The 13,370-nt window shown below is 31.0% G+C and overlaps 1 protein-coding gene across 5 annotated transcripts in view; it reads left to right on the forward strand.

Moving 5' to 3' along the window:
* LOC143079928 (uncharacterized) overlaps window positions 1-11,087 on the forward strand; it is a 64,912-nt gene extending 53,825 nt beyond the window's left edge. The window contains exons 3-7 of one of the 5 annotated variants that reach the window (XR_012979550.1): window positions 2,193-2,258; window positions 7,016-7,139; window positions 7,767-7,853; window positions 9,652-9,737; window positions 10,531-11,087. Coding sequence is in view for 2 of the 5 variants with exons in the window: in XM_076255551.1 (XP_076111666.1) it covers window positions 2,193-2,258; window positions 7,767-7,853; window positions 9,849-9,983; window positions 10,531-10,785 (543 nt within the window). In the remaining 3 variants the exon portion in view is untranslated. Of the gene's footprint in view, window positions 1-2,192; window positions 2,259-7,015; window positions 7,140-7,766; window positions 7,854-9,651; window positions 9,738-9,848; window positions 9,984-10,530 lie in introns of all 5 variants that reach the window. The other 4 variants (XR_012979548.1, XM_076255552.1, XM_076255551.1 and 1 more) reach the window with 4 other exon arrangements.
* Window positions 11,088-13,370: the final 2,283 nt, after the last annotated feature.

Consider the following 13,370-nt stretch of genomic DNA (forward strand, 5'->3'; position numbering starts at 1 on the left):
ACATGATAGTTTGCCTTGATCAAGATAGGTTGTGCTTGATTTTTATAAGACGAAGACATACTATTTCAATCAGTTTTATTGAGAGCTGGAGCTGGCATGGGGGTGACTGCTAGTAGTCCCTTGTTAATTTATGTTTCATTTTCATTTTGCTTAGTTTCTGTTTAGTTACCTATTTTGACATGGACTGCGAGTTTGATTGTGCGTATTACTGTGCGTTTGTTTATTCTACATTGTCTAGAGGCATAGGGGAGGGTTGAGATCTCACAAAACATAGTCTCAGAAAACTTATTTGCAATGTCTGGTTAGATTGTTTTTTTATATCATGTATTCTACACTTCTTATCTTTTTTTTCCAATCATCGAACCTTAACGAAAATTTCCAAATGTGTTCTCGGCGTAACATATTAACATACAAAGGGTATCTAGACTTCCTTATCAATCATCGTGTATTGTGTATAGTGACCGGAAGCTGTTTTATTGATTCGTACTTATTTAAAGTAGACAGATAATTAAAAAAAAAAGGAAATGTAAAGTTACAAACACTTATTTACATAGATAGAATCGGAATTGTTTCTTCAATACATCAATAAATAGGATGTCTCAAACTAAGTTTATATTCATTTAGACTTTGATATTGACAAGATAAGTTATACAGAAGAATGATATAAACACACTTAAACTTGATTTTGCATTTTAACACACCTTCCTATTTAAAATATATGTTTAAAACGGTTGTATAAAACTACTTTTAAAAGCGCATTTTACAGTTGCCGTCAACTTTGTGCACGTCGTCATGTGCTAGAGGCACAGGGGAGGGTTGAGATCTCACAAAACAGAATCTCAGAAAACTTATTTGCATTGTCTGGTGAGGCACTATCACATTGACACTCATCCCACATCTTCTTATTTATACATGTTATATTAGGAAATCTAAATTTTGTGCTTGCTGTTTTGATCGATTTACTTTTATTTTCATCTTTAAAATATTTTGTCATAAATAGTTTAATATAACTAAAATCGTCTTTTGTTAACATTGAACATGTTGAAAATGTTGAACGAGTGATTTATTTTTAAATCTCGGTCTGTTTCTGAAATTAGTTCTAACATACTTTTGATTTTTTAATCCTGTATACCACCATTCCCTATGTAAAATTATATTTTTTTGGAAAAAAACATTGAAAGGCAAAATTATTTTATATTTCTTCATATGTGACGTTAAAACTTTATGGCGTCAAACACGCGAAGAAATGCATGTGGTTTTCAAATTTGATAGATGCTTTTTCTGTTTTGTGTTTAATATTTATTTGTTTTGAGATTGTGACACAGTGATGACTGCTGTATCCATATTTTGACTATTTTACCTATTAAGTCTGTTTTGTTCACGCTTCGTTGTAAATATAATGTAATTTAATGCAACTGTCATACAAGTGAGAGGTTTAGAGCTATAAAACCAGGTTCAATCTACATTTGAAAATACCTCTACCAAGATAGGAATATGACAGTTGTTGCCTATTCGTTAGATGTGTTTTATCATTTGATTTTGCCATTTGATGAGGGACTTACCGTTTTGAATTTTCCTCGGAATTCAGTATTGTTGTGATGTTTTTTGTTGTTGTTTTTTTTAACTATTGATGAATACATAATACAAAGACACAACAAGATATTACGGAAAAACCGAACAATTTTTTTAGCTTTAATTGTAACACTATTTTTAAGATCTTTTCGACTACATTTCTGAAACTACTAAATTTAATGATATTTTCACGTCGAATTGCTTATTTAAAATTGGAATTACTTAGTAAACAGTACTCATTTTCTTAGTTGAATAATTGTGATGGAAAATTAAACAACTCAAAAGTATATATATAGTTTAGTTATTAAACGATAGTTTAAAAAAGATATTTTGTTCATTTTGGCTTTTTTTACTTTTTTCTATTCAAGGCTCAAAGTGAATAAAGAATTTTAATTTGAATTTGATTCTAGCGTCACTGATGAGTCTTTTGTAGACCAGACGCGCGTCTGGCACAAAAAAAAACAAAATTCCATTCCTGGTATCTATGATCAGTTAAGCAATAATAATCTTTGTAATCTGGTCATTTTTGGGGTATTTATATATCTCAGAAAGACAATAATGACTGTTCATTACTTCTATTTCATTCGTCTTTATGTTATTTTGTTTTATTTTACTTTCAGTTTATACTAACAGGATGGTTACCGTTATGCATGACAGGAGAACGTCAATCACGATGGAGATGCATGGTATGTTCTTCATAGATTCTATTATTTTTAGAATAAAAATCATTATTAAAAGTCTTATAGCATGTAGAGCTAAATCATTAAAATTCATTTTGTTGACATTTTATAAAATGATCCCAGCAATGCAAAGAGCTGAACAAAAGCGGAATGATTTACTACTCCGATAAAATAATGAAGTTTTTTTGTTTCTTTAGTCTATGGTAGCAATGAAAAGTTAGGAAAACAATATAAAAATTTGCCAGTTCATTAATTTTACCATCCCCTTTTCATTGCTTTCTTGCAATATTAAGCTTACTGTTTGTGGCATATATGTGCATATGTATGTAATCAGCATCTTCCAGAGATTTTATATCCATGATATTAAATGGTAAAATATCATTACTTTTGGGTGTATCCATGGCAACAATCTGCATTTATTAGCTATTAAACATTGCAATAATAAATTTGGCAAAAAGTAGAATTTCAATCGCTTGAGGTAATACCTTTTATGAAACTGTTTACATAAATCTTTCAGTGAATACAATGAGAATCATATGTCTTTCATCTCATTTTTTGGTAAAATTGCGTCAAAAATTTCGTGCAGAAAAAAAGTTTGAGGAAACATAACATTAATTTCTGGACCGATGACCGGTCTAGCTATGCAAATACGTAAAGTCAAACAGAAAAAAGAACATAGAACATGTAAAAAATTATCTTGACGTTCTTTTTTTTTTTTTTTTTTTTTAACGATAACAAATATTTTTATTCAATTATTTCCTGCTATATAAATACCTAAGTAGCCCAGGTCGCATACTTAGGGACCTCTGCTTTTTAAGAGCCTCACTTGACCAGGGAAAATATCAAATGAGTTTAAACTTCACATAGTTTACCTAAGTATACATTTAAAAATGACCAATACAATTGATTTTACCTGCTACGCATCACTGGCACTGTAATTCATAATAATTAACGTGTATCCGGTTCACTGACTTACATTATACATGTGTTGATTTAAACGTGAAAACTATATATTTGATTGAAAAAATAATAATAGTTATAGTTAGAATTAGAAATTATTGAATTAATGTGAACAAAAGTTGAAATGATTCTGTGACTGACGTATGGATTATAAAAGTATAAAGCACATGTGGTGAGTACTGATGTATAAGAAATGTGATATGTGTAATTTACAAATAAACATATTAATATGGACAGACATAGATTCAAATATCAATTACAGTACAAATCTTTCTTTCTGTAAAAAAAAACAATACCAAACAAACATAGTGTTCCCTACGTTCTTCCTAAGATATAGTATTATTATTACATATGGAATCAAACACACCTTTAGTTTAGAGCAGTTTAACTAAATATATTTACCTACATATTTCCGATAAAGAGTTCAATTTTTAATCTACATATATATTTTATATCTGACCGTAGTAAAAGTAGTTTTAATTCGTTTTTCATATGCAATTTTAACAAAGCCTGTATAGACTGCATACTCAGTTTATTTTTTTCGAATTTGCATTTATTACGTATTTTCCAAATAGCCCATTTAAAATAAAGTATTATTGCGTTAACAATTATATTATTCGAATTATCTAAACAGATTCCTAATAGAATATCTTTTTCAACGAGTGCATCGTTATTTATTAAGTTACACAGTTGTAAATTTCTGATAACTGTTTCTATCAATGGTTTAACATTGTTACATTGGTAAAATAAATGCTCAAGAGTTTCAATGTTATTGTTTTCATCACATAAGTGACATTTTCCATTTGACATACGCATTATTTGCAGTCTGTTTTCTGTATATATAATCCTGTGTATACATTGCCATTGAAACTCTTTAACTTTTCTATTAATATCCAGTTTACTGAGATTTAGCCAAATTTTTTCCCAATTTATGTACTCGCTATACAAATTTTCCCATTTTGTTTGACATTTTATAGGGGTCTCAGTTATGTTTAAGTTTAACTGAAGATATTTTAATGTCAAATCTTTGATTTTAATGATTTTGTTATCTGGATTTATAAATTCAAAGTTTTCAGAAATTTTGATTTTGTAGTTTTTTAAAGTGCGTTGTACATCGTTATTTCTTAAAACCTGTATAAAAGTTTGCGGTACGGCACTTTTAATTCGTGAATATTCCGAAATACATTCCGTTTATCTATAAGTTGTTGATATATTTCATTGCACGATTTAAATTCATTGGTATTATCATCCCATATATCACCAATAGTTTTTATTAGACTTTTTGAAAAAGAAGAATAAAATATAGATTTTCTTTGAAATAAAATATTTGAGTTTCCAAATAAAGGCTGTTTTTTTACTTCCATTTTATTAGTTATTATACCCTGTGTGATCCTTGTCAATATTGACCACGATTGTAAAGCGTTTTTGTAATAATGTGTTGTATTTTTTTTATCTCAAGACCTGAAAGGTCTGAACATCTACACAGAAAAAGTTTATCTGCAAATTTTTTAACATATTTTTTTAACCAAAATTTACCTATCGCATTCCAACTTGATAATGGCTTGTGTAATATTGAATATATCGATTTGATATATTTACTTTCTATCCAACTATCCAAATTTACCATCCCCATGCCCCCCTTTTTGCCGTCTAAACAACAAACCTTCCGGTCTACTTGATTCACTTTACCATCCCAAATAATATCCCATATTATCTTATTTAAGTCTTTTTTTATGTTTTTCAGGTATACCTCTTATTTCTAATTCATAACCACACACTGAAATAATTAAATTTTTAACAATAAGGACTTTTCCAGAGTATGTCAATTTTCTACTTTTCCAGATGTGTACACAATTTTGTACTTTTTCCAATATTGATTTCCATACTTTATCGTTATCAATGTTATAACCATGGTGAATACCTAGTGTTTTTATGTTATCTGTTGTCCAGCTTATCTTTTTAAAAGTAGGCCGTTTGCGTTTATTTGCGCCAATATTTATTCCCTTAGTCTTTTCGTAATTAATTTTTGAACCCGAGGCCTTTTCATATTTGTCTAATATTTCAAAAGATTTTCTAACAGAACTTTCATTTCTATTAAATAATTGCGTGTCATCAGCAAACATATTCAATTTGGTTTCTATTAGCTCCCCATTTTCTTCCCCGGGCAGCATAATACCTGCAATGTCTTTGTCTGCCCTTATTGCACAGGCCAGGGGCTCTGCTTGTAATATATATAAAAAGGGGCTATAGGACACCCCTGCCTGGCTGATCTAGAAATTGAAAAATATTTAGAGACGTAACCATTTGTTTTTATACATGTCTTAGCACTTTTTAATAGCATTTGAACCCAACCACGAAAATTGTCCCCAAAATTAAATTCCTTCATAACGAAGTCTAGCAATCCCCATTCCATCCTATCAAAAGCCTTTTGTTGGTCAAGAAAGACAATTATACCCTCTTCATCCTCACTATCAATATATTCTATGATATCCTGTATCATTCTATTTGCTTCCGTTATATGTCTGCCTTTTACAAACCCTTTTTGGTCGGGATGTATAAGCTTAGGAAGGACTATTTTTAATCTTTCTGCTAGTATTTTTGCTATAATTTTATAATCACAATTCAGTAATGTAAGAGGGCGCCAGTTCCGTATGTTTTCTCGTTCCCCGCCCTTAAATAGTAGTGTTAAAACTCCTTTATATTGTGAGTCCGACATTGTTTTTTTATTAAATATTTCTTGCAATAACGTTAAAAATTCCTCTTGAATTGTATTCCAAAATAATATATAAAATTCTGGTATGATCCCGTCCTCCCCTGGGGATTTATTTGTTTTTATAATTTTTAGAACTTTCATTATTTCCTCCGCATTAATTTCACGGTCTAGTAATTGTTTGTCGTCCTCATTTAGTTTGTTTTCGATATGGTTTGTTAAATATTGAGCATTTTCCAAATGCCATCCCTCGGAACTAAATAAATTTGAGTAAAATTTAACTTGTTCATTTAGTATTCCGTCTATATTGTGTTTATAATGCCCATTTTCTGTTTTTATTCGACTCCATAATTTATTTTTTTCGTTTTGCTTTTCAAGATTGAAAAAGTAGCTAGACGATTTTTCACCTTCTTCCGCCCATTTTACACGCGCCCCTATTTTTGACGCCTCTGATTTGTTCTCATAGTATTTTTTAATTAGCGCTTCTATTTCTGAAATCTTATTTTCAACCTCACCAGAGTTATTACTGTTTAATTTTAGTTTTTCTAATTTCTCCTCAAGGTTAATAATAAAACTTTTTTGAGAATTTTTGTTTAATGTTTTACTAACTTCCATTGTTAATTTTTTGATTTTTGATTTTGTGACATCCCACCAATCTTGTATTTTTTCGAACCTTTTTTTTCAGTTTTCCAGGTTTCCCACCAAATTTTGAATGCATTCTTAAATTCTTCACTTTTTATTGTATTTATATTCATTATCCATATACCCGGGCCTCTTTGTATTTCATCAAGTTTTAATTTTACCGACACAAGATCATGATCGCTAAAAGGACAATTCGAGATACCAACATTGTAAACTTTATTTGAAAGACTTTTGTCACAAAAGATATATTGACGTTCTTATAAACCACCTTTATAGGCTAAATTATTACTCAGCTTTCTAAAAACGAATTTTCCTACACAATAGTTTTCATATTTGAAAAATCTACCGGGACATAAATGCGAAACAAAACCCTTAACTGTGTATTGCTACCTATGTTTATTTTTAAAACCAGACACTGCTATTAAAACTAGTCTTTGTATCAAATATTAAGAATTTCAGGATTAAATCAATTGGATGTATAAAGTGTTTGCAGTTCCTGCTTCATAAGAGGACCAGTCGAGCTTCACATGTTGATGGGTTATATCCTGTAAAAGCCATCACACAATAGCACATTGGTAAATGTCACTTGTCGAATCTCCAAACATCAATGAATTAATTAACCGTCAAGATATAGACAGAAGCGACTTTTATCAATAAAATTAAGACATATATTGCAAATATCGCACAATATAGCGCGGAAACTAAACCCAGAGCTACTTAAACTCTTTCGAACAAAACTATGTGTAAATTAAGATGATCTTAAAGGACAAACACCAAATGAACAGTCTTACTTTTTCTATGTACACATATGTTCTTGTTCATTGCAAGTACAGCCAGGCAGTGGTTGACCATGATCGCATTATATGTCATTAAAATCAAAACAAGTTATAATAAAGGTTGGAAAGAAGTCACTTATATCATTTGTGTACTATTGATGACGTTCTTGCGCTTAGTGGATAGTGTAGTTGATGCAGATGTTGAGAGGACATTTAACATAAACACTATACGTTTATATATCTAGACGGAATGATCAAAGTTGTATAGTTACAGTCTTAATTACACATATCTTGTTTTTTGTAGTTTTAATAAGTATCCGCAACTGATATGTGTGAATATATAGTACGTTATTTGTGTGGCTTTTTAACCAAAAACCGATCACACCGATTACATTGTGGTTTTGTAATATAATTTTACATTTGTAGATAATAGCATATCTGGTTTGTAACATAATATCAGCAGCAGTATTTTCACCAATCGTGGTTGGCTTAGGAGTTGCCGGAGCACTGGATGTTAGTATTTGACCAACTTTAATACCATCCATTGTTTTTGACAAATATGATAATGTTTGACAGTGTGTTATATTTAAATATGGATAAATTGCTTTTCACAGGATATTATTGAGCTTTCCTAAGATCTATTAATATGCAATGCTCAATACCAATTCCTATCAATTCAGTAGTTTCCACTGTTAATTTTGATTTCTAATTTATTTTAGCAACACGAAGTTATGTTCCTTTAATCCTTAAAAAGCTATTAGCAAATCACAAAAAGATTTTAACAAATTACCGACTTAAATCAGACGTGTCACGGTACTTGTCTATCCCAAATTCATGTATTTGGTTTTGATGTTATATTTGTTATTCTCGTGGGATTTTGTCTGATGTTTGGTCCGCTTCTGTGTGTGTTACATTTTAGTGTTGTGTCGTTGTTCTCCTCTTATATTTAATGCGTTTCCCTCGGTTTTAGTTTGTTACCCCATTTTGTGTTTTGTCCATGGATGTATGAGTTTTGAACAGCGGTATGCTACTGTTGCCTTTATTTAAATCAAAATACAACGGATTCATTGATTTCGTGGGTATCAAATGTCGTGGATTGAGGAAAACTTATACTTTCGTTTATATTATATTTCCGTGTTTTGACATAGTCTACACGCCTATGGAAAATGTTTGAACATTGAAATTTGTTGTTCTGCTGTACCTATGAAATCCACGATAACTGCTATCAATCAAATAATAATCAATTCACAGTTTACAAAACATCAAATTTCAATTCAAAATAGAAATATCACATTTTGGCATTCGTCTGTGATAAGACGATTAACATGTGTTTATAGTTGCAACATTCCTAGCAGTTATGTGTAGATAACAAAGCTAGTATTTCATAGCAGTTCCGATTTTACAGTTTGTTTTGAAGTTGTTAATTACGTAAATGATAAACAATAAAGGTGTATAATTAGGTGGGTGTATATTTAAATCATATTATATTATCTGTAATTGTGCTTGAGACCAAACCATTTTAAAGTCGACGATTTATCTGATATGATAATAAAAACACAGACTGATGTTACGGCCAGAAATCGCCTTTAAATTGTAGCCAACAAAAGACACAAATCAATAATAAAATTTAACAAGATTTATTATACAAAAGTTTACAAGAAGTATTACACAAATATTACTGTCAACTTAACTGTCAAAATATGAGTCCAATCTTTTATCTTTATCTGTATCCGGATATCTTTCGGAATCCAATCTGAATATTACATTCACTACTACGGTCACAATCCAGTATGATGTTGTTTGTAGAATTAAAGAGTCAATCCAAATGCGGTGAATACTAATGTCTATCGATGTCTAAGTCTAAGTCCAAGAGTAAGAGTGCGAGTTTAACTTTAGTGTCTGTATATATATATAGTTGTCATGGAAGATTCTAGAACAGTCTATAATGGAACATCCTGGAAAGTTACAACGGAAGTTTCTAGTAAAATGTAGAAGTTTATATAACTCATCTTTTATTAGGATTATTCTGGAAAGTTCCAATCATTCTGTAATTGTTCCAGTGATTTCTAAACTGCACAGTTCTAAGATTATTCTGTAAACAACTATCAGGCCACACAACACAAATCAGGCCAACATAAATAAATACAATAATTACAATATCATAACACTGAATCGAGACTAGTATAGGACATCTGAGCTTTCCTTCTCGGAGAAACATTTTTTAATGTAAATTGCAAATTCTTTAGTTTGATCATTGTTAATTTTTATGAATAAAAAAATAATTCCATTATTTTCATCATTATTTCATCAGTACCAAGGTACTTAACTACTGGAGTGGTGAAATTTCAATGACTCAGAGGTAACAGTACGTAAGAAGAGACATCGCTGCGATGGATGGTAATAAGTACATTATTCGGTATCAATTTGCCAGTACAAGATGAAATTAATTAACAGTTATGCTTCACATTTTTACATTTGCAAATAAATAATGTAGACATTCATTTTAAGGTGGATTTGGAAACGAATACAAGATTAGTTATTATACTGTCTTCCCTCCTGGCTATATTTTCTTACTTTGAATTCATCATATCAATTGTTGCTGCATCATACTGTTGTTGCTGTTCACAGATCTTTAATGGAAATGTCAGTGTATTAATTAATGTCTCTCTATCATGCTCTTTAACATTGAATTAATTTTTTTTTCAACATGAAAGATGTTACATACAGTTTTGATTTTTGCGTTATGAAATTTATACATAAGCAAAATAGTTACACGTTTAAACCATCACGTTGAACAACATTCAAATATTAGTCCCTAACATCAAACATATAAACAAAAAAGCTACAACAAATATATTAGACTACTTTTACCTCAAACAAATTAGATTTAATATCTATACCATGCATCTGACAGCAAAATATGATAAAATATCCAATGACTTGAACGTAAATCTTTCACGCTACATATTTATTGCAGTTTGCTGAATTGTAAGTATTCACCGTACACAAGTAAATTATTGACAATATCTTTGTAGGCATTCGAAATACAAACTGACATTGGCTTTCAGATATAAATTGAACAATTGAATGCTTGATTAAAACAAAAATGTTCTCATTTTTCCACCGTCTTTCTCTATATAGCTAGTCATTAATGGATTATTTCTAAATTATGAATATTGGATTTTAACAGCATCAGAGTGTCACATTCATGAACACGGCACAATCTAGAATGGTGTATAATATGCCAAACACTGCAATACCTTCAGAAAACCAGCAAGGATATCATCAAATGCAGGTGCACCAAATGCACGGATTTAATGATCAACAGCCGGAAACTATGCAAGATTACCAACAACAAGAAGGCTACTCACAGGCCAATCAGATATCTTTACAAGAACACTATGGACAGAATTCAATAGCATTGGCGGCCGCTGATGACCAATAAGAATTATAAACGCATGTCATCCAATGACACCTGCTGTGGACACAGATCAGCCATTTCAGGTTAACAACAAGTAATTCAAATATTACGAGCGTCATGTCCTAGGATAACATTTTATTACAATAAGACATATTTGTTACCGAAAGTTATGCTGATTATTAGTTTTCTTTCATGGAAAAGTGAAATGAGATGTACATATGTGCAGGTCAGATTAAGTTCTTGTGTTATCGACTTGTCGTCTAGATGAAAAGTTATATAATTTATATATTCTATTGAACTATTAATTCTAAAACAGTACAATGCTATTTGGACTTTTCATTTTGTTTTTTCGGTTATTTTTGTCTTGCTCAATGCTCTCTAACTTCGTACTCTATTTGGCCCTTTTAACATTTTTGTATTCTTGTAGACGAAATGAGCGTCTGGCGTATATATATATAGACAATAATAGTGCATTGACTTGACATATCAACGATATAAGAATGAGGCTTAGAAACGGGGAAATGCGAGGCTGTGCCGAGCTTTTTCCCCGTTTCGGGCAGAATCCTTATATCGTTGATATGTCAAGTCAATGCACTATTATTGTCTTTATACTGCAATCTAAGAAAACCATTTTCAATTGTTGTTTAGTGTGTTAATGTTATTTATTTGATTTAAATATTGGGGGAAATCCCCTTTAAAAAGGCCTCATATCACCAGCGGAGAAATATACAATACGATGAAATGTACATCATTACCTGTTGAAACCCCAATCAATGGTGAACGAATTCGTTTGTTTATAGACTAAAATATCAACAATAAACATAAAACATAATGATTTATAGGTTGCAAACAAAAAATATTAACACGTGAAACATGTTTTTTCCAAAAATTGTAAAAAAAAACAAGTTTGAGTCGTTAAACGCATCGTTGTTTACATTGGAAGCACGAACAGGTTGTAGAGGTCGTATGAATAAATATATATAATTTCGACAATTTCTATTTAAATATTCATTAGGAAAAGTGATATCAGGTCAGTGACTGTATATGACATAGAAATATACTGTCAACGCATTTTGACTGCTCAAATAGAATGAGTGCAGTATAAATTAGATTTCAATCCTGGTATCTTTGATGAGTTTATTTAATAATCCGCAAAACAAAAATAATTTGTGGAGAGCTAGTCTAATAATCATACCAAAGACCTGACTTAAGGCTACAATAGTTTCCTCATACAGGTGATCAATCCTAGTAACAAACAAAACCTGATGGAATTACACGAACGCCAAAAGGAACGAGACTGGGTGTCTCGATATTGTGTGCGTCTCCTACAATGAAAATATAACCGACATACGAATACCCCTCAGTCATAATGTCACAATCTCGAATAGAAAACACTCCGTTAACTTACATAGTCGACTCTATAGGTGTATCTAAAGTTTACAGACTGTGTCGCTAGTAAGTTGAGACAATTACACTTCGTAACGGTCAACAATTTTTTTATGATAACCGTTAAGTTTATGTCGGGTCTTATGTCAATAAATGACTATTCGGTGATGATAGTGTCACAATTCGTTGAAAACCTTATCGACAAAATCGAGCTAATAAAAAAAAAGTATTAAAAGTATAACCAAAGCCGGAATTCAGGGCTTTGCGTTAGCGATATATTCCTTGATTCAAAATAATTTTCAAAATTTAAAAACAGCAATTCCAAAAACACCATATCTTTTTGTTTCATGCCAGTACAGAAGTTCAGGCTACATACTCGAACATATTTGGTATACCCTTGAGAGCTGACTGTTCACCAGCAAAGTTATTGAACCAGTGGTAGTAATAACATAAACATTTTTTGGTATCAATTTGCTGAACAAGATGTGTATTGATCACATACCTGTTAACGTTCGTGAGCGTAACTTTTTAGAATTTTTATCCCCACACTACGGAGCAGAGGGTGTGTAACTGCTAAAAAATGTGGTATAGACAATTGGCACGGTAAATCATCACCCGTCATAAAATTTCAATCCTGGTATCTATGATGAGTTTATTTAGTTATCCACAAAATAAACAAAATTTGTGGAGAGCTAGTATAATAATTATACCAAAAGACCTGAATTAAGGCTACAATAGTTTCCCCATACAGGTGATCAATCCTAGTAACAAACAAAACCTGAAAGAATCGCACGAACGCCAAAATGGACGAGACTGGGTGTATCCATATTGGAATCTTTGGCCTCTCTTTTACTTTCACGTGAATCCTTAATCAATATACACATGATACAGTGTATTGGATTTATGAGATGTGAACATTCTTTGAAATGTATTCATTGAAATGTAGTGGCAGGATATCTTCAATATATCTGAAAGTTACATTAATGTATTTTACAGAATATTTTTCTGAAGGTTTTGTGTGAATTTTGGTTTGTATTAGTACAAAAACTAATCCGCCAGTAGTAGTGCGACTGTTTGCTGAAATACCGCATGTATCAGTCAAACAAATTGAAGTTATACGTTTACATGTTTGATCGATCAAAAAGTCTAACTCTTGCATTTTTATGATGTCATCATCGGTGTTTATAATAAATTTCTTTTATTTCCAAGATATCTAGACTAAT

The sequence above is a fragment of the Mytilus galloprovincialis genome, chromosome 6, assembly GCF_965363235.1.
Source record: "Mytilus galloprovincialis chromosome 6, xbMytGall1.hap1.1, whole genome shotgun sequence".
NCBI lineage: Eukaryota > Metazoa > Mollusca > Bivalvia > Mytilida > Mytilidae > Mytilus > Mytilus galloprovincialis.